We start from the raw sequence: 27,673 nt of genomic DNA, 5'->3' as shown, positions 1-27,673 counted from the left end.
GTTCAAATCCTGACTCCTACTTTGCTGTGTGACAATGAGCAAGTTAATGAACCTCACTGTGCCCCATTTTCCTTATCCCTAAAATAGATTAAAAATATTAATGCCTCCTTCACAGGGTTATCGTGAGAATTAAACAAGTTAATGTTTGTAAAAAGCTTATAATAGGTCTGGTACATTGTAAGCACTATGTAAGTATTTGTTAAGTAAAGCATATTAAGTAAGGTTAGGGTCCCTGTTTTACAAACGAGAAAAGGAAATGAAATTAAGTTATCTATCACCATTAGTGAGGGACACAGCCAAGAGATACAGCAGGCAGTGTGGCTTCCAGACCCACACTGTCCTCCAGAATGGGCTTACCAGACTTACGCTGGAGTGAAACCTTCACTGTGAACCTCGCTGGAGCTGCGAGTTAGCTCCTAGCACCCGTGGGGTCAGGGTTGGTCCTGGGAGCAGGGAGAACGGAGGGGCAGGAGTCTGGTTGGGCAGGCTCACAGCACCCTAAGGGGCTCTGAACTGTTCCAGAAACTGTGCTTTCATCTGGCACTGACTCCCTCCCCACCCTCTGCCGTCACAGACAATTTGCCTGCAAAACTGTGCTGGACAGGGACGGCAGCCTCTCTGGGGGCCGGGGTCTCCCCACTGGCAAAAGGATTGCCTTGATTCTCGTGGTATTTATTAGATACAGTGTCTAATTTGAGACCTAAGAAGCACTTGGACTATAATGTTCTTTAGTCTCCATGTCTCTGTATTTGCCTCTTCCAAATACAGTATATTCTTTCCAAAGCCTGCACTTTGCTTTGTAATTTATAATAATGAGTATGATAGATTTATAACATTTAATGAGAGCTGTGTATTCTTGTAAGCACTGTCATGAATTATCTCATTTAATCCGCACCCAAAACCCTGTGAGGAAGATATCAATAAGCTCATTTTACAGATAAGAAAACCAAACCATAACGTGTTTAAGTAACTGGCCCCAAGATCACAGAGATGCTAAGCAGCAGAGCTAGGATTTGAAGCCAGGTAGTGAGATGCCAGAGGTCATGCTCATAACTTCTATGCAGCTTTAAAAAATCATAAATGTATAAAGGTGTCTGAGGCCTCGCTAGCTTGCATTTGGCACTCGCAGTGCGTCCAGGGAGCCGCAGAATGCATTAACCTCTGCCTCAGCGCCACCTCCTTCCCAGGGCAGAAAAGGCAAGGCAGTCACTTGCCATCCTCAGGCCTGCAGGCCCCCTGGAAGACATCTTTCTGAAGTCACATCCCTGAAGTGGTGGAGGATATTGAGCCAGTGCCTCGTGGGGCTGGGGCACTTGAGAAATCAGAGAAATTGACCACCTAGGCAGCAGACGTTGTCCTTAAATTGGTCAGGTTTTTTATTGCAACATTGGAAGCCACAAAGTTGGTTGCCTTCCAGTGAAGCCCCAGGCGACTGGCCTAATAGATTTCTGTATAAATAAGTCAAGCACTTAGGAGGGCACACTTACTTGTCCAGGCCACAGGGGGATCTGTTGGTTTACAGCGGTAGTGATCCTTCGGGGACTTTTCAGAAAGAGTAAATGAAGTTCTGAGCCATGTTTACAGGAATGCTGCAGGAATGGTTTTTGTTTTTGGGTTTTGGGGTTTTTTTTTTTTTTTTTTTGCAAGAGCTAAAATTTTCTAACCAAGTTCAACCCATGTTTTCAAGACTTATAGAAAATGTTTCTTACCTGCTTGAATTTACTTGCTTGATTTAGCTGGTAAAATTCAATAACCAGAACCATGATTTACTTTGGATAACCAAGGGATTCTTGATAAACATGTGCTTTGGGGGGCCTGCTTTCAAGAATGAATGGCGCCAAGACCACACAATGGTGAAAGGACAGTCTCTTCAGTGAAGAATGTTGGAAAACTGGATATCCACATGCAGAAGAACGAAATTAGACCCTATCTCACCCACAAACACAAATCAACTCAAAATGGATTGAAGACTTAAGTGTAAGACCTGAAACTATAAAACTACTAGAAGAAACATAGGGGGGAGATTTCCACAACATTGGTCTGGGCAATGATTGTTTTGACTGCGACCCCAAAAGCACAGGCAACAAAAACAAAAATAGACAAACAAATGGGACTGCATCAAATTAAAAAGCTTCTTCACAGCAAAGGAAAGAACCAACAGAGTGAAGAGACAACCCTACAGAATGAAAGAAAGTATTTGTAAACCATACATCTGATGGGGAGTTAATATCCAAAATATATAAGGAATTCAAACAACTCAATAGCAAGAAAACAAATAACCTGATTTAAAAATGAGCAAAGAACCTAAATAGATATTTCTCCAGAGAAGACATACTAGTGGCCAAGAGGTATATGAGAAGCTGTTCAATATCACTAATCATCAGGAAATGCAGATTAAAACCACAAAGAGATATCACTTCACACCTGTTACTGTTATCAAAAAGCCAAAAGAAGTGTTGGCAAGGAAGAAAAGGGAACCTTTGTACACTGCTGGTGGGAATGTAAATTAGAGCAGCCATTTTGGAAAACAGTATGGAGGTTCCTTAAAAAATTAAAAACAGAACTACCATATGATCCAGTAATCCCACTACTGGGTATATATCCAAAGGAAATGAAATCAGTATGTCAAAGAGATCACTGCACTCCAATGTTTATTGCAGTTCTATTCACAATAGCCAAGATGTGGAAACAACCTAACTTCCCATCAACAGATGAATGGTTAAGAAAATGTGGTGTATTCTATATACACAGTGGAATATTATTCAGCCTTAAAAAAGAAGGAAATCCTGTCATTTGTGACAAAGTGGATGAACCTGGAGGACATTATAAGTGAAATAAGCCGGGCAAATACCACATGATCTCACTTATATGTGGGATCTAAAAATGTTTAATTCATAGAAGCAGAGAGTAGAGTGGTGGTTACCAGGGGCTGAAGGGACGGAGGGGAATTGGGGAGATGTTGGTCAAGTGATGCAGATTTTCAAGTAAAGAGGAATAAGTTTAAGAGACCTGTTGTACAACACGGTAACTATGGTCAATAACCATGTATTACATACTTGAAAATTGCTAGTAGATTTTGGGTTCTCACCACAAATAAATATGTGAGGTAATGCATATGCTAAATAGCTTGATTTAGCCATACTACAAGGTAGACATATTTCAAAACATTATGTTGTACACCATAAGTATAATGGTCAATTAAAATTTAAGTAACTTTTTAAAAAGAATGAATCGTAGATTATGCATGTCTCCCCACGCATCACACACCATTGGGGACACAACAGAGAACAAGACAGATGTGGCCCTGCCCCCAGGAGGCTGACATGCTAGTGGGGGAAAAAAAAACTTTTAAAATAAGTAAACAAATAAGATGGTCACAAGCTGTGAAAGGTGTTAACTAGGAGACAGATGAAGTTGGCCCGGGGAGGGGCGTTAAAGGCAGGAGGGGGCAGGCCCTGGTTTGGATGGGCTGGTCAGTGAAGGCCTCCTCTGGACATGACGTTCAAACTTACACTTGAAGGATGAGAAGGAGCCAGACCTGCAAAGAGCTGGGGGAGGGCACTCCAGGAAGAGGGAACTGTGGGAGCAAAGTCCTTGAAGTAGAAAAGACCTTGCCTGTTGAAGGGACAGAAGAAAGAGGAGAGTTGCTGGTGCAGAGTGAAGGAGGAAGGGAATTGGTGGCGGGGCGGCGCCCAGTGCCTGCAGAGCCCAGTAGGCCACGTGTGGAGAGCTGGATTTTATCCTCAATACACTGGAAAGCATTGGAGGGCTTTAAGGAGAGGCTTAGCATGGTCCTATTTATGTCTTAAGCTCATTCTGACCTTGTAGAAGAGACTGGTTTGGATGGGGAGAATGAAAGCAGGAAAACCAGTGCGGAGGCTACTGCACTGATCTAACTATGCAAGACACAGATGCTGCTGGTGGAATCCAGGTAGGGGCAGCAGAGGTGAAGGAAAGTGGGTGGATTTGGATCTGGGTGGCAAAATCAACAGCTGGTGGATGGACATGGGCGTGAGAGAAGGTTCTGGCCTTAGCAGCTGGGTAGGCAGTGGTGCCAGTTACCGAGATGGGATGGCTGAGGGACAGGTTTGAAGGGTAGGGGGTGGATGTGTTAATAAAATTTCCATTTTGGACCTGCTAAATTCGAGGATCTGAGAGTCATTTGAGAGATGAGCTCAAGCAGGCAGTTGTTTGTGTGGACACATGGGGTGTGGGAGAGCCAGGTCCCACTGCGGGGGCAGCTTGGAGGTCAGGTCACCCCGGTCAGCTCCTGGCTCACCACTTACGAGCTCTGTGACTTGGGCAGGTCCCTCACCTTGGTTTCGTCATCTGTGGAGCGGGGCTTCTAATAGCTCTGCATCAGGACTCTTGATGATTGTATGAGTTAATACATGGAAAGAGCTTAGATTTCAATAGTAACTATTCAGTAAATGTCAGCTTCCTGTAATAACAATTATCATCATCTCAGCTACAGTAATTTTCTTGCCATTTGTCTCTTTCTAATTAAAATCAAGGACCTAGGTTGCTGGTAAACACTTGTGATGTTCTTGGAATCATCCATTTATGAGTCTGTGAGCTCTGTGTACACGGCGTCTATCTCCCTTCTCCAGGAGCCCCCTAGCGTGGGGCCCCGCACACAGTAGGTGCTCAGTAATGTTTATCCAGTCACATGCAATTTAGCTTGACTACAGAAAAAAAAAATGCTTATTTGAATGAGTCCATCAAGCATGGAGTCTATAAGAAGGGACTTAGACATGTAGAAGAGGAAACTGCAATGGGTGTTTTTCTGTGACGGTGATAATTTACAGCATCTTTGCTCCCAAGAAGGGAGCTCTTGATTTCACAAAGCAGCCTCTTCCAGAACTGGATAGCGGTCTGTTAGAAAAAAGGTTTTTTCCTACACTGAGTAAAATCTGATACCTTGCCAAGATTTGCATACACCCCTAGTCGAGGGTCCAGACTCTCAAGTACAACACACACAGACCCCGTCCCTACATCTCCTGGACACGTCTGTGATGTATGCCCTGGGACCGTGCCCTGCTACTCTGCCCCACTTCCCTCTGTCCTATTCATTTGGCCCGAGCCTTCTTCCTTACCCACTTTGCAGGGACCATTGGTCCCTTGGACGAAGCTTGCGGTCACACCAAGGGTCTCCCCTCTTCCCTCTGGACATAGATGCTGTTTATGTTTTGAAGAGACTTATGGTTTCTCCTTGTGTTGTTGTTTTTTTTTTTTTCTGGGCCCTTGGTAGGTAGCTCTGCCCTTTCCCAGAAAAAGACAAGACACCAGTTAAATTTCAATTTCAGATAAACAATGAATAATGTTTTAGTATAAGTATATCCTGTGCAATATTTCTAAAGTATTTTTATTTGCTAAATCAGGCAACCCTAGCTCCAGGAGAGCCAAGTTCAAAGCTCCCACGAGCCGGGCCAAAAGCCCCAGGGCACAGCCCCATTCCGTGCCCTCTGGGATGCCGATGCCATGTCTGAGGCCAGGCCCGGAGTCTGCCCGTCCCCCCCCACCACCACCACCGGGGCAGCCCTTGGACTTCCCCAAGAGTCTTTCCGCAGTGCTGGAGTGGCCTCAAGTCCCCCACCTGCCATGAAAAGCTCTTAATCCTGGAGTCTAGGTCCTGGCCAGCTATGGGCCCCTGAACACCTTTCATTGTCCCTCCCAGGGCTCTCATACAAATAGGCCTCTGGAGGCCTGGCCCGACGCTTAGTTTCGGAGGCAGGTGTGCAGACCCGACTCCATCTCAGCACCAGGCTCGCAGCTGCGGTCCTCGGAGTCCGTCCGCACTGCACCAGCTCCCCCTGGTGGCCAGATGCAAGCTCCTCTAGTATCCAGCGCCCTGGCATCTGCCACCGAGTTCCTGCTCCAGGGTGGTCTTCGGGCCCAGGCTCCTCTGCCAAGCAGAGATGAATGACATGTCAGGAACCCAACAACATCCCATCCACTTCCCGAGGCTCTCTTCGTCGTTCACCCCTCAGCGGCTTCCCCTGCGTCCTAGCCTTCCTGGTAAACATAAGTCTCAGTGCCATAAACATTCTGGAGCCAGAGCACCTCCCATGTCCTCCAAGGGTGAAAAAGAAGGGAGTTGCCTCACAGACTTTGCCCTTCTTTTTGTCACAGTGTGGGTCAGTTAGAAGCAGGAACAGAACCAGAAATTCTGCACACCTGGCCCCTTTCCTCAGTCCCCGCCCCCTGTGTTGGCGAGCAGAGGGGGTAGGAAGGGCCCGGGGCAGCGCTGACGCCAGCTGGCACGAGTGGCTCACCAGCCCCTGGGCAAGGGCACCCGCACGTGGAGAAGGCAGAGTCCACACCCTCTGCTCCATCCTAGCAACTACCGCCTTGACTCAGCCCTTGTCCTTTCACGCTTTGGCAGAGGCTGCTGCTGTCTGCTCAGCTGGTTCACTCAGCGCTGACAGTCTCCCCACCTCTAGGCTTGGCTCCCCTCAAACCATCCTCCACCCTCGCCTGGGGTTGGCCACCCAACCGTATCACTCCCCTGCTGGCTGTTAAGGATAAAGCCTTAAGTCAAAGGTCCTCTGTGACCTGGCCTCTGACTACCCCACCACCCTCAGCTTCTGGCACTGTCTGCCTAGAAGTTTATGCCCCAGAAACACCGAAACCTCCATAGTTACCCTCACTCAGCCTGCCGTGTCTCACCTCCATGCTTTTGCTCATACTGGCCCTGCTGAAAGTTCTTCTGCCTTCTTTTCTCCTATTTGCTGATTTAAGACAGCTCAGCAATGCTGTCACCTTCCCTGGGAGGCCTTGCTGGATGCCCTGGGCTGTGCTTGGTGCAGCTTTCTTGTACTGCCACAGCGCCTGTGTTCTGCAATAGTGCACGTCTCTTGTCCCTCGATCCGTGCGTTTGCCACACTGAGTAACAACCCGCGCCTGCATCTCTTACCTCCCAGGCAGGGCTCTCCCAGGGCAAGGACGGTGACATGTTTACCTTTATGTTTTCAGCACCTAGAGCAGAGCTTGGTGCAAAACATGTGCTCAATAAATGCTTAATGATTTGATTTAATAATTAATTGACTGTGAGAAGGAGGTAACATCCTTTACAAGCAGAGTGTGTATTGCCTTCTCAATTCGGCTACTTCTCTTCACTCTTCCCCTAACCTCTTTCTCCATGCACCGGGCTGGCTGGATGACAGCGTTCAGTGCGCCTTGCCATTTATACTCTCGTTTCATCTCACCGGTTCTCTGTCTTGCTTCTGTTTTCAGTGTGGAGAATCCACCCATTGTGTATTCATTCACACCTCCACGTGCTGTGCGCTGTCTGGCCCTGGGAAGGAGAGACCCACCGGACATGGGTCTTGCTCTCAGAAGTCCCCAGCTTAGAGTGGGCAGGCAGACAAGTAAACAGGCAGACAGTGGGTGCTGAGATTGGGGGACAGAGTGACACAGTAGGTACGCAGGCCAGCTCTCCACACAGACTACCTTGGTTCAAATCCCAGCTCCAAGCCTTTCAGACTGTGTGGCCTTGGGCAAGTCCCTTGCTTGTGTCTGTTTCCCCGAGTTTGGGGTTGTGTGGGGATTCACATAAAGAGTTTAGCAGAGTGCCTCGCCCACAGTAAACATTCAGTAAATATTAGCCTTTAGGATACTCAGCTCAGTATGGTCTGGGAGCGCAGAGGAGACAATTCAGATCCGCAGCAGTTATAAAGGACAAAGGACCAAGAGACATCAGGAGGCCATCGTTTTAATTGCAGCCGGGGAACAGCAGATGCAAAGCTCCGCGGTGCCTGCTAAGGAGTTTGCGCCTGCGGCCCTCGGGACCGGCCTCTGGGGGCCGCTGCCCCCGCGTGACGATCTCTCCCTTCCCTAGGGCCGACGACTGCTTCTGCGCCTCTCGCAAGCTGGACGCAGTGGCCATCGAAGCCAAGTTCAAGCAGGACCTGGGCTTCCGGATGCTGAACTGCGGGCGGACCGACCTGGTGAAGCAGGCGGTGTCGCTGCTGGGGCCCGACGGCATCAACACCATGAGCGAACAGGTACAGGGGCCGAGGGGCCGAGCGGGCGCCCGCTCCCCGCGCGCCACCCCTGGCGGGACGCGGCGGCCGCTGATCCCGGCAGGCGCTGGGCACACGCGCCCCCTGCTGGCCGCCTGGGTTGCTCGCTTTTTGATTTTGAAGTTTTTAAAATATAAAAATACTCCCATTCGTCTTTATAGAAGTAGCACATGATCATTGCAGCTGAAATGAAAAAGAGAGAAAAATAGAGCTATTCCAGAAAGGAAATAATGCCATCACCCATGGAACCATCATTTATATTTAGTATGTGTCCCTCACGTCCTTCTTCCAGCCTGGTTAAAATTAGTTCCCTGCCTGTGCACAGGACACGTCCAGGCAAATTCCACCACACTGTCGGGGTGTGTTCAAGTGCGCAGAAGTCATTCTGGGGACCCTGGGAGGCACCTCAGAGATGGGCAGCCATGCCCCCAAACTCCTGAAGCTGAGGTACAGTGAGGGATGCTTGTGTCCAGCAATCAAGGGGATGTCTTGTGTGGGTGAACAGTCACGGACACAGAAAACAAGCAGCAGCTTTAAAAGTGAGTCCCACGTGGAACATCACAAAGGACAAATGGGGCTGCTTCCCCCATGGGCAGCTCATGCAGCAAGTTCCAGAGAGGGGACAGAAGGACCGTTTAATTACAGCTAATAATTTTCTTGAGCAACACCAAGGAGCCCTCTAAAACACACACACACACACACACACACTTACGTTATTTTTAAAAGCTCAAGGATTTATTATATCTTGCTTTTTCCATATCTTATATTAAAGGTACTTTATAATATTGTTACCTGTTCTTTTTGTTTGTTTGTTTTAAGAGACAGGGTCTCACTATGTTGTGCAGGCTGGCCTTGAACTCCTGGGCTCAAGCAGTCCTCTTGCCTCAGCCTCCCAAGTAGCTGGGATTATAGGCACAAATCTCTGTACCCTGCCTTATTTTTTTTAAATCACTTTTAATGGCTGTGTAAAATGGTCATATTGTTTATTCATTAACCATACCTTTATTGTTAGAGATTTAGGTTGTTTCTAATTACTTTTATTAATAATGGTAGGCTAAATATACAAGTCCCCTGTTCAAATCTCTGATTATTTCATTAGGGAAAATTTTTTAAATGGAAATAGTGGCTCAAACCCATCAGCCTTTCTTAAGGTTCTCAATCTTAAATTACTTTCCCACGACCTTTGATTCCTTTTACACACCCTCCAGCTATATATGTGTTCCCTATTAATCTTCTGCATATCTTTTGCCTGTTTTTCATTGGAACTTTACTGTTTTCTTTAATTTAGAAAAACTCTTTATATATTTGGCACATAATTTTTTGTTTATAATGTGACAAATGTGTCTCAATTTATTGTTTACCTTTTAATTTTGTTTATAATGTTTTCCATTATATATCCTCAATGCTGTAATGATTTTCCTCTGTGATTTCATCCATTAAATCTATGCCTAGAAGCAGACCCAGAGATCAGCTAGGTATCTTTTATGGTTGTAATTTGTCCTATATATCTCTAATCCAACTAGAAATGATTTTGGTCTATGGCGTGAAACAAGGCTTTAACTTGGATGTTTTCCCAAATAACCACCTTCACAACACTATTTATTGAACATCCATGCGTTCCTCCTGTTGGTTGGGTGCTTTGTTAGTAATAAGCAGGCATGGTGGGCAGCTACGGTGTTCCTAAGGCCGTTTCTCATTCGCTTGCCTTTTCCTTGTAAATGATAATGTCAAACCCATCGGTGACGGGTGATGCCACATGCTCAGAGTCATCCAATTTCCCTTGACGCTGACCAGCAGCTTATATAGAGCAAAGATGACACCTGTTATATTGTGAAAGAGAAAATGTCAAAGAAACAGTGTTTACCAATGAGACAGCTTAGGGCTGATATTGCAGAATCAATCTAGCAAGTTCCTAAGGGCCATAAGTTAAAATCAACCACTTGTTTTAGCAAACACTCTTAGGTCTACCGCACCCTAAGACAGACAGACAAATGAAAATTCTCTGATTTAGGCCAAGATAAATGCTGGAAAGGCAATGGAAGCTCCCTTCTCCCCACCGTTTTGGTTTCCCAAATGCGGAGGGTGTGACTTTCCGAGTCACAGGGCTGCACGTGTATGTTTGGCATGCTGGATTTTGAGCACACACATAGCCTGCTAAACTCAAGTGAGAGCTGCCATTTATTATCGTTGTAAACGTTCTCCGTTCTCTGATTTCTAACTCACCGCAGGGCATGACCCCCCTGATGTACGCCTGCGTCCGCGGGGACGAGGCGATGGTTCAGATGCTGCTGGATGCCGGAGCTGACCTGAATGTGGAGGTGAGGGTGCACAGGCCTGCAGCAGGCGGGCGAGAGGGGGGCGTTTTCTCCCGAGAGCCACCTCAGGGACCTCAGTTCAACAAACAGATCATTCCTCCGCCCTTTCAGTCGCTGTGGCCCTGGTGAGACCACCTGACAGATTCTGTCCATCCCCGGGCTCCAGCCCAGCCGGATTCCAAGGAACCGCTTGCACGTGTGTTTTGTTTAAACACAACCAACACAGCTGCAAGGAGACCAGCTTTTCCTTGCATCAGCCCCGAGTCTCTGATTCCGGCTGCTGCGCCATTCCTCCTGGGACGGGGGCAGAAAGAGCTCCCTGAGCCAGCAGCCCTTTCCCTCTGCCCGACACAAAGCAGAGGAAATGCTGGCCCAGTCCCCTGAGCTGAGGTTTCCCTCCCCTGATCCTCCGCCTCCCCCACCAAATCCTGACGGGCTCACCTTGTTGGCTCAGGTGACAGATCTTAAAGCTAATCTCAAAGCTTCCCTGAGGCAGTGTGGTATAGTGGAAAGTGCATACCCCCACTCCAGCCTCTCCTGCCCCCCTCCCTGCCCCTGCAGCAGCTTTAGAGTTTGACAGACTTGGGTTCACGTTCTGAAACCATCGCTGTCATAGTGACTTGCTTTTGTGCTTGGGCACGTGGTTGAAGCTTCCTGTCCACACCTACAAAATGGGAGAACAGTCACACCCACTTCAGACAGCTGCTGGAGGGAATGAAGAGTGTACCCAGTGTGGGTTTGGGACTCAGTTCATCTCAGCCCCTCCGCTCACACCCCAAGTCTCATAATAGGTGAAATCCCACTTTGTTTTTACCCTGTTCTGTGCTATTTGAAGATCTCTCCCTGACAGCCAGACACTGGCAGCCTTCAGCAGAAAGATTGACATGCTGCAGTCGTCACTCAGCAACCCTGGGAAACCTTTTTAGTTCAAAATAGATGCCCATGCAGTCTTTGTACTGTGCTGGTTTTTTAATTAATGAGTTTTATAGTCATCTGAGGAAATCAGACAATAGACATAGTTTTGGATCCAGAAGTATTTTGGATCTTATAACTTTCAAACATGTGGGGACTTTTCCCCTTTCTGTGAATCCCTAAGCACCTTGCAGACCCCTGCAAGGGCTCCTCAGGGTAGGGTGCTGGGGTTCTCTGCTCCTTCTCTCTAGCCCACCCCATGATCTCAGCTCAGGGCCTTCCTCCAGCGGGTGCTTAGTGAGCTGAACTGCTGTGAGCAAAGCAGGCATTGCGGTTACATGGCCCCATGAATGTTTGGGAGAAGAGCCATGGGGAGTGCTAACCTTGCAAGACCTCGGCCTTTGGCTGCCCTGCCTCCTCTCTCTTTACCTGGGGTGCTTTGAGGCGCCCATCCTGAAAGACCAGCCTTAGACTGCTCACTCGTGCTGTGTCCAGGGAGAGCTTCATGCCCACGTGTCAGTATCGCGAGGGTTCTTGTCAACCAGGAGGGCGGCAGACGAGTGAAGTGAGAACGGTGTGGGGTGAGCTGTGAGCAGATGTTGAAGTTCCTCCATCAGATGAGTGATGGGCTCCCCTGGCTTCAAAGCTCCAAGCAGACTGCCCCTTGCCTGGGGTTCGCCGCCACTGAGAACCTCTCTTAAAAAGCGGGTGGCAGAGTAGTGGCATCTCGCACTCTCTGACATCCTGTAGCTCTCAGAACCACCACCTTCCCTTAAGCAGAGAGAGGAAAGAGACAGGCAGGGGAGCTGGCTCACTGTAACCATTACAGCCTCCAGGGCACCTTGGAGGCCATCAGAAGTCATCCATTAATTCCTTTCAAAGGAGAAGCAAAGGAGTCCTTACTATGCACAGAGGATGCGAAGTCACTGAGAAATGTTCTCACTGCCCCAGGGAGTAAAATCTCCAAAATGTAACATGGTCTTCTGATGGTTTTTGGAGGATTGGTTCAGTCTCTGTTCTTACAAACACAAGCAGGGTAGATGCCTAGTTCTGGTGAGAGGTGTTTGGGGCATCCAGCAAGGGAAAATCCCTACCCTGTATCATAACCATTTCTCAAGGCATCTTCCAGAATGTCTTGTACATCTAGAGCCCTTGCGCCCAGCCACAGATAGGTCAGATTTGCTAGCCTAAGAATTGTGAAGGTCACATTTTGAAAATAACCTCAATTTGTTTATAGGTTGTCAGTACTCCTCATAAATATCCATCCGTCCACCCTGAGACCCGCCATTGGACGGCTCTGACTTTTGCTGTGTTGCATGGACATATTCCTGTAGTTCAGGTATTAACGGATTTCCCTATCCACATCTGACCTTTAATTTTACCTCTTCCATAACCAAAATCTATACCTCTCCCAGCATGCATATTCCCTAAGATATTCATATTGGTTAATTGCAATGAAATATAGCCTATTCGTATCATACCAATAAAAATATTATATGTAATGATCTACATGGCCCAGCTTTAACCAATATGAAATTACCATGTACCCACATTCAGCCTCACATACACAGTGGCAAACCTACAGAGTTCTTCCTGGTTGCTCCGGGGTGGGGCTTCAGCCGTTTCGGTGGATTTGTTCATTTTGCTTGTCATAAAATGAACGTAAGACTTGGCTGGTGTCGATACCTGGGAACCTCCACTAAGGTGCAATCCGGTGTTTGTGTAGAATCCAGCCAGTGGGAGGAAGCATCCAAGTCGCCAAGGGAGTGTTTCCAAAAGATGTTTGCTTGGATGCCACTTCTTGAGAATTGGATCCAGGAGGTCGAGAGTAGAGCCTTAGCCATGTGTCTTCTGAAACAGCTCCAAATGTGGTGACACGTCCCCATTAGAAGTCCTGTGGGTGTATAAAATGTGCATCGATTGCACTTTTTCTGGCTGTTGTAGAGTTGGTGTTCAGTGAACAGCCATCTAGTATGTTCTAGATCTTAATCTCGGTCTTTACTCCATCGGAAAAGAGAGACCAGCATCCAGGTTCTTGACCACACCTGGCCCCGCCGTAGCGGGTGCTGAGCTTTGGGCACATTAGGAGCTCACCTTTGGTGTGGTCCACGGCTCTTGATTCCATGCAGAGCAGGGAACAGGGTTGCAGGGACAGCTCAGCAATGTTGGAATTTCACAGGAATGCTTTGTTGTTTCCTGGGTCATGATAATTTTTCAGACAAAACCCCAAGTCATGTTTCAGGATGCTGAGAAGGTGACAAGTCACACTGAGAGCTGGCTTCTGCCTCTAGAACAGCATGCCCAGTCCACTCCTCGTAGAGGAATCTAAGAAAGAAGGGGTTGGATGGTGGTCTGGTGGACACAGATGTCATCCCCCAACATGCAAGGGCATCCCTAGCCTTTAATTCAGGACTGGGAACAGCGGGCAGCCAGGCACAGCCACACAGTGGCCAGGGTCGCGGAATGCCAGTCGGCAGCTCCCGCCAGGCTGTGCCCTTGGGCAGCCTTAGGTAGGTAGTAAAGATGGCTGATTTTTTCTTCCTATTTTATGTCAGCAGCACTGACAGCACATTCAGTTTGAGTGAGACCCAGCATGGACAGAACCTCTGCCTCTTTAAAAAGCCCAGATGCCATAGGGAATGCACAGAATAAAGTCATATGAAGCAAACTTCCGGAAGTTCACTCTGCCACTCCATTAACTGATCCTGATGGCCAGAAAACCTAGCATTGACTAAACTCAGAGCCACCCAGGGTGTCCTAGCAGGAATTCTTGTCCTGGTTGGCCCAGGAGGCCCCCAAAGTCCTTCCGGTCTCTTGAGAGTCTGTGGTTCTAAGAGACCACACTGATACCCCCTGAGGCTTTGTGCAGCCGGCCCAAGAAGGGAGTCTTCCAGCGTTCTGGTGCCAAGGACTTCTAGCTCAGTGCTTCTGGAAACTCTAATGCACGTGTAAATCCCGGGAGATCTTGTTGCAATGCAGACTCACGTTCAGTAGGTCTGAGTGGGGCCCGAGAGTCAGCATTTCCAACAAACTCCCGGGCGATGCTGATGCTGTTGTGCATGGACCACACTCTGAGTAGTCTGGGGTTCTAGAAAATACGAGAAGCCCTCAGTTCATCTTCTGAGGCGCAGTTGCCCTCCAGCCCTATGCACACTGACGCGGAGGGAGGGAAGCGGCGCTGGCCTCTCGCTGGTCCCACCAGTCTTCGCTGGCGCCTGCACACGGTGAGCGTCCCCTGAATGTCTCAATGGCCGCTCTTCCCCTGCAGCTCCTCCTGGACGCTGGGGCCAAGGTGGAAGGCTCCGTGGAGCACGGAGAGGAGAACTACTCAGAAACGCCCCTCCAGCTGGCGGCCGCTGTAGGTAAGCGCCATCGGCTCTCATCCCGGCCGAGGGTCTCCAGCACCCTGGCCCTCGAAGTGCCTATGACTATATTTTTGCTTTATTCTCTTATGAAACCCCCTTCTCTGGGCTTGCAGGAAATTTTGAGCTGGTTAGTTTGCTGTTGGAGCGTGGTGCGGATCCCCTGATAGGAACCATGTACAGGAACGGAATTTCTACAACCCCCCAGGGTGATATGAACTCTTTCAGCCAGGCCGCAGCCCACGGACACAGGTAGGCTAGGATGGGCCAAAGCCACAAGGCCCCGAGTGGTGCTTGTTAAAAATGCAGATTCCCAGGCCTACCCCAGACCCATTGTATCTCTGGATGTGGGGCCCAGAGGCAGTGCGAGGTGGTCCAGTCCCCAGGCCTGGCCAGAGCGACCTTAACTGCCACCTCAGAGCCAACTCCCTGCAGCGCACGTCCGCTCAGACCGGCTCGTTTTGCCCGTTCTCAGCCAGCTTGACCTCACAGAGCTGTCACCCTTTGCCAGTTTTGGTCAGAGTACATCACATCAGCTGTCACGAAGTCAGAAGAATCCATTTTAAAAATAATAAAACCGCTCATGTTTGGCTACTTCCCTTCTAAGTTTCCTTCAGGATTTACCCACATCAGATTTTCTCACCCACAACCTCGAGTAAAGCAAATTCACCGTGGAGGGAGTGCAGGCTAACGGTTAAAAGGGCAGAGTTCTAGAGCCTTCTATACATTTGAGGAAATCACTTAGCTCCAAGTTGCCTCAAGGAAACAGGGCCTGTCACGCCCCACCATCTCCACCCCAAAACGTAGCCCCCACGGCCAGGCCCCTGAAGCCCCCACCCTGTTGTTCCTGCCCTTCCCTCGTCCCCAGTGAGTGGCCACCCCACATCCACCCCCACCCCGCCCTGGCAAAGCCACTTCCATCTCTGAGTGTCTTCCTCTCTGGGTTTATGATTGACAGGAATGTGTTCCGCAAACTGCTCGCCCAGCCAGAGAAGGAGAAGAGTGATATCCTGTCCCTGGAGGAGATTCTGGCCGAGGGGACTGACCTGGCGGAGACAGCCCCGCCCCCCCTGTGCGCCAGCCGCAACAGCAAGGCCAAACTGAGGGCCCTGAGGGAGGCCATGTATCACAGTGCCGAGCACGGCTACGTGGATGTCACAATTGATATCAGGAGCATAGGTCAGTGCCGGCGCCCTCCACGCAGGCACGGCGCTGCCGCCAGCTCTAGGTCTACACGCACACGCACACACACATGCACACTCACACACACACATGCACACTCACACACACACGCACGCACACATGCACACTCACACACACGCACACACATGCACACGCGTGCACACACATGCACACACACACACACACATGCACACACACGGGGCCCCAGGGAGCTTCTCCTTCACTGATTGGAACACATCCAGGCCAGACGCCCACACTGTCCCCATAGATAGCAGCATCCCACCCGCCCCAAAGACCCGCACTCACATCATCTTTCCACGATCCCCAAACTCTGGACCCTGGGGCAGGAATTCAGATCACCTGGGGAGCTTGTGTGAATACAGATTGCCAGGCCCTACACCCAGAGGCTCTGCTGTCGAGGGTCTGGATGGATAAAGGCCGGAAATCTTTATGTTTAACAATCATCCCAGGTGGTTCCCAGCAGTTGAGGAACCGCTGCGCTAGAGCACCCAGCTCCAGGATGCGGCGGCGGGCGGCCTTCAGGGTGCAGGCACTCCTCCTTAGCAAGGACCCTCCCATGGAGTTTCAGGAAAGAAAGTTAGGGCTGGCTCTGCCCTGAGTGAGCTAGCCCAATGCCACCTTCTGTGAGCGTCCGGGGGACGAGGCTAGGCTAGCCTCCACCAGTGTGGTGGCTTTAGCCCCGGCACGGGAGCAGCAGGTCCTAAACACAAGGGTGTGGTGGATCGAGGCTGGCTGGGGGCTGAGGAGAGGCCCTTGTGACACTGTTCTAGAAACAGGCCTCTCAGATGGGTGGCTGGTTGGTATGTGGGACGTTGATGCCACTGCTATGAGAGCCTATTTTGCATGATTACGAAGCTTGAGGCTCCGCGTGGTCTACTTGTTATAAACAGTAGTGAGACGCGTCCCCTTGGTCTGTGCCTCCCCGTGAGAGCAGAAGCCAATTACAGCAATCAGCTGCTGGGGCAGCTTCTGCTGGAGCAGGAGGGCCTACTGAAGTACCTGCAGATGCAAATGTTGTTTTGCACAGGGGAGCAGCGGGAACAGCCTCGCGGGTCTTCTTCTTCATATACAAATACCCATCTCAGCCAGAGCTGTGGATGGTGACGTCCACCATGGGTTTCGCCAGCGCTAAGCTCTCATCTGGGCCTGGATGTGTCCCAGATCCTCAGCCACGTCCGCTCTTTAATGCTCCCCTCCCTGAGCGTCCCTCCCCAGTAAGCAGAGTAAGTAGGATGGAGGCTATGAACTCAGAACCCAGAGGCGTGTAATGTGCATAAGCAGTGTGCGTAATAATCCCAGTGTGTTACACAATGATTATATGTGAAATGCAGCCCCTAATAATATGAGTAGCATGCGGAGATGGACACCTATAGTTAAAGGAATGGAATTATGACCTTTAATTTCAACTTCCGCAAGTCTTCGGGAAAAAACCAACACCAGCTCTATTCATGGGCAGTCAGGTCCTTGGTCTCATAACTTGGAAATGTCCTGGGGAAAGGCCAACTTCCAGATAAAAACACGCCGCCGCCTCTGGTTGTTTTCTGCCTTCCCTTCTGCCCCCCTCCCCTCCCACCTCCCCTGTTCCTCTCCCCCTTCCAGGTGTCCCGTGGACTCTGCACACGTGGCTGGAGTCCTTGCGGATCGCCTTCCAGCAGCACCGCAGGCCCCTCATCCAGTGCTTGTTGAAGGAGTTCAAGACCATCCAGGAGGAGGAATACACGGAGGAGCTCATCACCCAAGGCCTGCCCCTCATGTTTGAGATCTTGAAGGCGAGCAAGGTGCGAGGGGCGTGAAGCTGTCGTGGTTGTTGGCCGGGAACAGGCCAGAGGTCCACAAATCTGAATGGTCCCTTAGCCTGGTACTGCACTTCGGGTGGGATGCTGCAGTCACAGCCACTGGAGGCGAGTGCTCCCCAGCTGGCTAGTGCTGCCTATGCAGTCATGTGTGGGGCATCTGTTTTGCTGAGCATCTGCATGTCCCAAGGTAGTTGGGCACATGGGGAAATTAGATATCTTCTAACTCAAGGAGCTTGCACTACAGCTGGGGAGATGATACCAGCATGTGCACCCCGACAGCGTGTGAGGCAGCTTATACAACGGTGTTAAATTGGGAGGTGCAGGCTAGGAGAGGGGTGAGAGTTCGTAAGGTGAGGGTGAGCTTCCCTCAGGTGCTGGGACTAGACCAGGCCTGGATGGCTGACAGGAACCAAGCAGGAAGAGGGAAATGGGTGCAGCTTTCTACATAAACAGAGTGCAAACCCTGCCAAGGCAGCTGGATGCCAGGCCTGGGAGAAGGCCTTTCAGGTAGGGAGGGTCCAATGAGCCCAGCTCTGACTCCTTGGGATTCACCCCTGCTGACACCTGCATCCCCAGCAACACGGAAATGCCGCAACCCCTTCAAAACATCAGTCCGGCCCTGGGACTCTTAGGAGATTAACTCTTAAAAATCTCTTTGGGTTCATTCGCTTGGCAGGCAATACCATGTAGACACTCTGGTCCCTGCTGGTGGCCAGGTGGCCCCGTTGTGTGTGTTGGTGGAGCACACAGAGAACAGACAGCCTTGGTGCTCCCACGGATGCTCAGCGTTCCCCCAGCCAGCCATCGGGGTCGACAGCCACAGGCCGGGGGGGAGGCCGTGGCAAATGCCCCTGCACTGTGACCATGAGAGACACCAGGGAGGACCAGTCTGCCCGAGAGGCTCTGAGGAGTTTGTGCCATCAACCGTCACCTACCCCAGCAGCTTCTCAGTAGGGCGCAGTGGTTGAGAACATGGACTCGAGCCAGGTTTCAAATCCTGGTTCTGCCACTTAGTGGCGTCATGGCCTTATCCAAGCTTCTTAACTTCCCTCTGCCTCGACTGCCCTGTCTGAAAATGGGGACTATAATTGCACTAACCTTTTAGGGTGATTGTAAGGATAAAATGAGTCAATACCGTAATGCCCCTTGAATCGTCCCTGACACATAGTAAATGCTTTTGCTAAGTGTCTGTACCATGAGGATGGCCTCACCAGGGGGCTGGCACCTCCAGTGTTTCCCTAAGGTGTTCTGCATAAAACCACCCCCACAGCAGGGATGGTATCGAAATATTAACACTACAGTGCGGCACAGGCACCAGCCAGCTGGGAATACTGGCCCGTGAACAGGCCAGATGTCGGCTCCTCTCCTTGGAATAACATCGGCTTATGCCAATTTCACTACTGCAGAGTCTTGAATACCCTAATTCACAAAGGGAATGGCATGTTTCCCAAACTCATTTGACTTCAGCACCCTTCTATAATGAACTACCTCAAGACACAAATGAGGATTTTTTTTAAAGCTACATGCCAGGCACTAATCTAAGCATGGTATAAGGATTCACTCATTTAATCTTCATAAGCAACTTTTGAAGGAGGTACTAATCTTATCCCCATTTAACAGATGGGGAAACTGAGGCACAGAGAGAGTGACCAACATGCCCAAGGTCACGCAGCGGGTAAATGGCAGGGCTGGAAGTGAACCCAGGCAGCTGGGCCCCAGCACCAGCCCCTCTTAGAGCTTTGCCTCCAAACAGCCTTTGTGGAACTCTGGGGAAATTGGCCTCTGAGCCAAAGGGCAGTGTGGGTTTCCCTGCCAGGCTGGGCTACTGGGCGGCCCCCTAGAGCAAACAGGGGACACGGAGCTGCCTTCTCCAGACAGCAGGGCTGGCCCTTCAGTAAGGAAGCAGCAACACAGCCCATCTGCTTTCGGAGCACCTGGCCTTGGGTCCAAAGAAAGTCCCATTAGGTGTCCTCATTAGTGCCCATCCTTAGCCGGGCGTCTCTGGGCCCCCTGCAGGGTGGACTCGTGCTTGACATCCAGACCCACCGAGGCCCCAGATGGGAGCAGGTGCACCAGGCCTACGGTAACAAGCCTCAGCGAGTCCACAAAGAGCAAAACCTGCTGGAAGCATTTCAAAACCAAACTCCCCCCCCCAGCCAACTTAAGAATAAATGAATAAAAAGGCTTTCACTTGAAATTACCTAAGAACCATCATAGGGAAAAACATTGTTAGGTCTGTTCCCAGGGTCTGGTAATCTATCTTTTTTGGAGGCGGATTGTTTGCTGGTTTTTTGTTTTGAACTTTCCTTCAAGCTGCAGTGGGGAATTAACTGAGGCATCCTGTGTATTAAGTAAACCTGATCTGTGGCTTCGTAAAGTAAACTTGACTTTGAGTTATGACGTACATACAGAGCAGTGCCCAGATCAGCACTAGAGACCCTGGTGGATTTCCACAAGGTAAATGTACTGTGCAGTCAGCACCCAGACCAAGAAACAGAACAGGACTAGCACCCCAGCGGGCCCCTCATGCCCCCTCAGCCACTGTCCCTCAAGGGGCCACCACTTTCCTGACTTCTAACACTGTACCTCATTTTGCTGGAGCTGTGGCTTGTGTGGGTAGCTTCTCGGAAGCTGAGCCCATGATGATAAGAATCTACAGGCTAGCTCGCACAGACCACCCTCAGCTCGCGAATGGGTGATGCCCCATCATTTACAGTTAGTCATTTGAAAATCACACTGAATTTTTTTCCCTGCAGAGATGATTCTAGAACAATGCTCAGGTGCCCAGGTCAGACCACGAATGCCTGCTTTACTCATGGTGTGACAGAGATTGTCCTAACAGAGCCCAAAAGGCCACCTGAAACTCTCCCGGGCCCCAGAGCCTCGGAGCCCCGAGGGGGCTAGTGTTTCGTGGGCCAGCAGGGTCTGCGGAGACCCCCGACTGGTACTCCAGCGTGTCTGACAGGGAGAGAGCAGGGCAAGTTCAGTGTGGTGGCATCAGGAGAGGTCACCAGCAGCTCCGACAGCAACAGCCGGGGATGGGGAGGAGGAAGTGGCCTCTGCCAGGAGACATGGCCTGGAGTCAGCTCCCTGGCAGCTGTACTTGTCATCAAGGGTGGGAGGAGCCAGAGTTGGGGCAGGGCAGCTCCTTGTCTGGAAGGGACAGCCCAGGAAGGATGCCCTGCAAGAGTAGGGAGTGAGTGAGGAGGGGGTGTTTCGCTTTTACAGGGGGTTCGATGGCATCCCCTACAGGTGAAATGTGGCGTTACACATCGCAGGCACTGGCCCCGGGGGCAAAAAGAGGCACTCAATTTCCCAAGACTGCGGTTGTGAAGTCAGGCATTCCCCAGGCGTGGGTGATATTCGTGTGGTCAAAAGAAAAACTGGAGACAGACGATGGCAGAGAAATTCACAGTTGAGAAGACAGTTTCCTATCGGAGGACAGTAGTAGCCATACATCACACAGCTGCCAGCATTGGTCCTCCCTTCACTCAAGGATTCCTGTTCAGATCGTGTCTGCTGTTCTATCTGAACAAATATCTGGTTTTATCAGAGTATTGAATAAGATTCCCGTAAATAAACTCAGTTTATGGTCAGCTCCTAGAAGTGCAGCTGTCCTGCACAGTGGGGCGTAAACCTCCTCCCGCCCCGACTTGTGCTCGTTCATTCACACCGGACTTGACATCTGGTTGCAGAGCTGCTTGCTTCCTCCCTCTTCGAAATTTTAACTTCAAATGAGTTCATTTTCTCTAGACTTCCCCACGAGCAGAACAATACAGTCATTTTTAAAAAATAGATCTGTTTAAAGAGAGCTCCTGGCCCACTTTTCCAACACTAATTCCTCTGGGCGTTTATTTCATGGTAGCCAGGTGTGCCCGCCCTGCTGCAGGCGCCACCGTGGTAATGGGACAGGCACGCTCTTCATCCTTGTGGGGCTCACTGATGGTAAGCAAGGAAATAAGCAACAAAACAGAGCATGATCGGTGATATTTTAAAAAGTCAAATTGGACAGTGATACAGTCTCTGGGGGTGGGGCAGGTGACGTCTAACTTAGACAAGATGGTCAGGAAGGTCTCCTTGGGAAGGTGGCATGTGAGCGACCACCTAAGTAAGGAAGAACTTCCAGCCATGCAGAGATCTGGGGCAAAAGCATTTCAAGCGAGGGGACTGTGGTGCTAAGGCTCTTAGTAGGAATATGCTTTGCGTATTGGGACAAAGGGAAAAGCGTAGGAGATCAAAATCAGACTTCGTAGGGCCCAGGAAGGTTTGGATTTTCCCCCATGTGCAATGCATGGGACACCACTGGTTTTAGACAGGGCTGAGGTATGGGCTATGTTTTGTTTTGGATTTTTATGGTTTTTACATTTCAGGGAGTTTTAAAACTTCTTATTTTGAGATAATTGTAGATCCATGCAATTGTGAGAAATAGTGTGGGGAGATCCTCTGTACTCTTCACACCGGGGTATCTCAGTTTCCCCCAATGGCAATATCTTGCAAAAGTACAGTAAAACATCACAACCAATATATTGACGTCATAGTCAGTATGTGAAAAATTCCCATCACCACAAGGATCCTTCATGTCGCCCTTTTATAGCCACACCTACTTCCCCCTGCCCCCACCCCCCGCTTTAGCCCCTCCTAGTCCCCATTTCTCTAATTTTGTCAAGAATGCCATTTAAATTTCAGAATTACATCATATATATGTAATGACAGGAAAGTCACCCTGTCCCTCTGCTCCCTTTCCGAGTTTTGCCTGCAGTGCATGTGTCACTGTGGAATGACAGCTTCATCCCCTTTGATGGCAAAAGCAGACATTGGTGTGAGGCCATGGAGCCTGGTTTTGGTAGGAGGGTCATCCCAAGTCTGGTGCAGTCATAGGCGGCCCGTGGAGTCTGCACTGGAGGGAACCTTGGAAACCATCTGGCCTGATGACTTCCCCAACCCTGTCATCTGTATCCCACTGTCAGGATTTTTCCCAGATCTGTACTAATTAAGTGTATTCATATACAGAATCCTGGGCCCCACCCCCAGCGCTTCTGAGTCCGAAGGTGTGGGGTGAGACCGAGAATTTGCTTTCTAACAAGCTCCAGGTGATGCTCATGCAGCTGGTCCAGGGACTGCACTTAGAGAACCGCCACCATGTTAAGCCGAGAGGCAGGTAGTCACTTTTATGAGTGTTGAATGAGAGGAGCACTTGACACCCTTGGATTGTAAGGCATCATCTTTGAAAGTAGAGTCCCCTTGTCCTTTCAATGCGATTGTGTCTATGGGAATCATATCTGAGGGGACGCTGTGCCTTCTGCGATCTATCCAATATCACGGAAGGGTTTCGGTTTTCTTTTCATACGCTGAGCTGCGTGCGTCCTCCTGCCTGGGAGCACCGTGAAGCAGGTAGATTTAAGAATAGCTCGAATCACTGACACCACTAGTGGCCCCAGACCCATCTCTTAAAATCCAAAATAGTACTTACTGTTTTTATCACAAAAGCACTGCTTGTTTGTTGTAGAAAGTATAAATAAAAAGAAAACATAATCTTACCCAAAGGTAGCAATTTTTCTAGACCTTTTTCTAGACATATATGTCAACCCAAATATACTTGTAGGGTTTTATTTCCAAAAAGACATGGCACAAACTGTGTTGTAACCTACTTTTCTTATTTGCTATATTGTAAATATTTTTCCATCTGCCCCCCTTTTGAGCCCCTATTTCCAAGCAACAAACTGCGGTGGGTCGTGTCCTCCCTCCTGCACATCCTGCAGTTGGAGGGAGGTCAGCGCCTGGAAATGGATGCGAAGTGGGAAGAGGCAAAACGTGATAGACAAGCGTCCATCAGAACCAGGCAGGCTGCTTTGTCCCTGAGCAGCCAAGGGTGGCTGTAGTGGTTTTTTTTTGGAAGTGATTCAGCTGAGCACTTCTTGGTCGGAAATGCCTCAGCACCAGAATCAAATCCATAATAAAGCCGAATCAGGAGCATTTGTCTTGTTAATGGAGAGCACAACCCAAAGGGCTTCCTGCTGCTAATTTCAGGATAATTGGCTGCTTCCAGAATTTTCGAGTATTGATAAAGGTGGGTTTGGGATAAAAACTTATTTTTCATCCTATGAATTACACAAACCTGTCTTCCAGTGGATAGTAACTGATTAGGGCAAGACAGAAGAATATAATTACAAATTTCTTAAGGTTTACCAGGGAACCCACTAGAAATAGTGGACAGACAGAGCCAATAAATCTGGGTTGCTGGGGCATACTGAATGTGTGCCGTCCGGCCGTTCCTCCTGGAACCTGCAGTACCTGCATGCAGGCCTCTCACCTGGGGGTCGTTGCATTCCTGGGGGGACAGCCTGGCTGAGGCCACCCCCAGCCCCCAGTCACGAGAGCTACTCTTTCTTCTCCGCAGAACGAGGTGATCAGCCAGCAGCTGTGCGTCATCTTCACACACTGCTATGGGCCCTACCCCATCCCCAAGCTCGCGGAGATCAAACGAAAGCAGACCTCGCGCCTGGGTGAGTGGTCCCCAGGCCCGCGTGGGCTGTCGCTCTGTCATGTAAGGGTGGGAGCAAGCAAATGATAAAATGGGGTGGGGGGTTTTAAAGACACACAAGAGAGAGAGGCAGGAGTCAGGCCGATGGAGATCAGAGTATCTCCTTTATTACGTGATAAAACTGTTTGGAGAAGATGCCTTGGAATGTGGACAAGGAGACTTGCCAGTTAGGCAGATTTTCTCCCATAGTCCTGGACAGCGGGGATCGCCTGAGGCCCCCTGATGGCGTCCATGCACACGCCATGCACACACCATGCACAGGCAGATCCCGAAAGAAGCCCACGCTGCACATGGCAGCTCTTCCCGAACTCTCCCCTCTACGGAGTCCCTCTTCCTCCCTGAAGAGTGAGCAGGGGTCAGTGACAGGCCCTCAGAGTTCCTGCAATGGAATCCTTCCACAGGGAAGTAGGAGAACAGGGAACAAAGCCCCCCCACACACACCTGTAAAAACACGAGGGGGACGTACCTGAGCCGAGGAGGCTGGACGCTCTGAAAGCCCAGGAGAGTGATGATAGTCACTTCTTATCCTTCCTGGAGGCCTGCGCTGAGCAGGCTCCAGCCACACACTTGACCTGCCCTATCTCAGTGCTCTTCGGGCCACCCCAGGTGGCAGGCACCGTGACTCATCCCCCGTTATGGCTGCGTTATCAGCACAGGGTGGAGCTGGGACTTGAGCCCAGCTCTGCCCCAAACTGTAATTCCATCATTCTGCGGCCCCAGCTTCTGAGATTTTCCAGGAGAAGCCTTTCCACCGGCCATACCTGCTTTCAGAGGATCCCGGGGCTGCGGCCACCTGGTCGATCTACCTAGAAAAAATTGCAAAGAAATACCAGGCTGCTCTGCAACCTGCAACATGAGCCTTCGGTTACTGCAAGGGCCTGTCTCCTTGCTGCCTGGGGAGTTATCAAATATTAAAGATGAAGGATTGTTTTTCTGATAGAGACTGGCGAACTTTCCTGCTTCCTATTTCCTTTTCCTAAGAAGATTGGGGGACATTTGAGAAATGGAAGCATCTGAAAATGCTACCCAGTAGCAAAATGTGAACGAGGTGGGGCCAGTTTAAATTAATTAAAAGGCTGAACGCATGGAAATGTTGTAAAGTATTTTTGTTCCTGCCATGAATAACTTGTTAATTTAAATGAGACACAACTTTCTGCTGAAATGGAAAATTCTAGCAGCTGAGTTGAAAGCTGTCTGTGTCCATGTAGGAAAAGTGGGACGTGCCAGAGTCACAAGTCCTTCTACCTCGTAGAAAACAATGTGAATTAAAATATTATCAGGGCAACAAAATATAAGGAGCAATCAAATTAACAGATGTTGGAAATCAAGGGTCACATTCCCAGGACATAGCAACCCTCTCTGGTGCCCAGGTGCCCTCCTAAGACACTCTCCTCAGAGCGCATGTTTGCAAGGGCCGTTTCAATGGCACAGCGTAAAATCTGCTTTCCTGCAGCTACAGGAGAGGAGGGAAAATTTTCTCCTTCTGAATTTGCTGAGATTTCTTTCTCCAGCAGTTAGAAGCACAGGCCAAGCATTAGAATTCCAAGGGTTAGCACCAAGAGAGGAAAAAAAGGCAGACCTGGGAGGCTCAAAGCTCACTTTATGAAAGATAGAGGGCACTGTGTAATTATTAACAAACAGAATATGGAGGAGGTATGTTTTGCATCTCAAACTAGGATAAATTGGGGGGTTTTTTTAATTAAAAAATTTAAAGAGAGAGAAATTATAGGTGATTTTGAATTTTTTACGCTTTTCTGCTATTTTTTAAATAAAAACCTTTTTTTTTTTTTTTTGAGACAGGGTTTCACTCTGTCACCCAGGCTGGAGTACAGTGGCTTGATCATAGCTCACTGCAGCCTCAAACTCCTGGGCTCAAGGGATCCTCCTGCCTCAGCCTCCTGAGTAGCTGAGACTATAGCATACACTATCACAGCTGGCTAATTTTTTCATTTTTTTTTAAGAGATGGGGTCTTGCTGTGTTGCCCAGGCTGGTCTCGAACTCTTGGCCTCAAGCGATCCTCCCACTTCAGCCTCCCAAAGTGCTGGGATTAAAGGCGTGAGCCACCACACCCAGCCAAAAGCCTTTTTTTTTTAATGGGAAGAGGTGAGGTAACTGTACTGACAGAAGAAAATGAGTGGAAGACCACCAGGACCACCGGTCTGAGGCAGCACAGGGCCCGAGGGGGCCATCCCACCTTCGAGGGCTGGGTGAAGAGAGTCAGCCAGGAAGGCGAATTCCAGGTCCAAGTGACAACAGTTTGGAAAAATGGGGACAGGCTGGGGACCCAAGGTGTAGTCAGCCAGGGTGGCCCCAACAACTGAGGGGCTGCAGCCCCCAGGAATGCAGGGCATTGGTTCCTGCCTTCAACAATTTAGGACTCCTAAACCCAGCCAGAGGAAGCAGCTGGGTTTCATTTCAGGACAGCCTTGAACCCCTTGGGAAGGGCCCATCAACAGCAAACAGGCCTCTAGGCTAAAAAGGGACCAATGTCCTCGGCAGGCTCCTAGAACAAGATTCTGAAGCAAGAGTCGAGGCATCTTTTATTCATTCAAAAAATAGTATACACAACTATTATGTCCGTATAATAACTAAAAATAAAAAATTATTTTTAAAAATACTAATTGAGCATCTACTGTAATGGTCATGGTTATTGAGGGAGACTCATGTGTCAGGCATTTATATGAATGCATTTAATCCTCATTACAACTCTGATGTAGGAATGTAATAGGTATCACCATTCCCATTTTACAGAAGGAGAAACTGAGGCACGGAGAGGATAAATAACTTGCCCAATGTCACACAGCTGAGAGTTCTGGCTTCAGAGCCCTCACTCTTACTGTGCCCCACCACCTTTCTGTGCTAGACACAGGAGAAAGGGCATGAGAGGGACAGACAAAGATTCAGCCACGACTGACACTTGGGCAGTTTGAGGAGGGTGGGGCCTCAGGCAAGGCTTACTGATGCAGGCTTTCTGTGCTGAAACTTGAAGACCACGTAGGGATGAGCCAGGTCTGGAAGGGGCTGGAAGAGTGTTTTAGGTAGAAGGAACAGCATGTGCAGAGGCTCAGAGGTGGGAAAGCACGTGGCACCTGGGGGGGACCTGAGAACCGTCACGTGTGGCTGAAACACACACACGGTTTGACAGGGGGATGTGACTAGGGAGAGGCCGGAGAAGCCTGTGCAGCCCTATCACAGCGGCCTTGCTAAGACGTCTGGACTCCGTCCTGGGAGCTCTGGGGAGCTGTCGACAGGTTTATAGCAGAGGAGGGGAGGGCATGATCGGATCTGGCTTTCGGAAGGGTGACTCCCGCAGTGAGGTGGGACATCGGATTGAGGGGGCCGAAAGCGGAGGCAGAGACCAGCGGAAGCTCCTGCAGGTTCCCAGGCAGAGATGACGTGGCCCGAATGAACGTAGCATCAGAGGGAAATGGAGGATCCAAGAAACGCCGAGGAGGGCAGGGGGTGTTGGCGGACATTCCCAACAAGTCAGAAGCGCTGAGCTGGGAACAGACCGGCACC

General features: G+C 49.8%; 1 protein-coding gene across 2 annotated transcripts in view; it reads left to right on the top strand.

The window, feature by feature from the left end:
- BTBD11 (BTB domain containing 11) overlaps window positions 1-27,673 on the top strand; it is a 281,678-nt gene that overhangs the window by 236,733 nt on the left and 17,272 nt on the right. For both annotated transcript variants that reach the window (XR_006735691.1, XM_045553022.1), the window contains exons 5-12: window positions 7,841-8,006; window positions 10,253-10,342; window positions 12,489-12,590; window positions 14,520-14,613; window positions 14,730-14,865; window positions 15,572-15,792; window positions 17,416-17,594; window positions 24,010-24,115. Coding sequence is in view for 1 of the 2 variants with exons in the window: in XM_045553022.1 (XP_045408978.1) it covers window positions 7,841-8,006; window positions 10,253-10,342; window positions 12,489-12,590; window positions 14,520-14,613; window positions 14,730-14,865; window positions 15,572-15,792; window positions 17,416-17,594; window positions 24,010-24,115 (1,094 nt within the window). In the remaining variant the exon portion in view is untranslated. The remainder of the gene's footprint in view (window positions 1-7,840; window positions 8,007-10,252; window positions 10,343-12,488; window positions 12,591-14,519; window positions 14,614-14,729; window positions 14,866-15,571; window positions 15,793-17,415; window positions 17,595-24,009; window positions 24,116-27,673) is intronic.

This window comes from Lemur catta, chromosome 6 (genome assembly GCF_020740605.2).
Source record: "Lemur catta isolate mLemCat1 chromosome 6, mLemCat1.pri, whole genome shotgun sequence".
NCBI classification, from domain to species: domain Eukaryota; kingdom Metazoa; phylum Chordata; class Mammalia; order Primates; family Lemuridae; genus Lemur; species Lemur catta.
The sequence above is the reverse complement of the archived record's forward strand: the minus strand, read 5'-3'. Positions and strand labels throughout refer to the sequence as shown.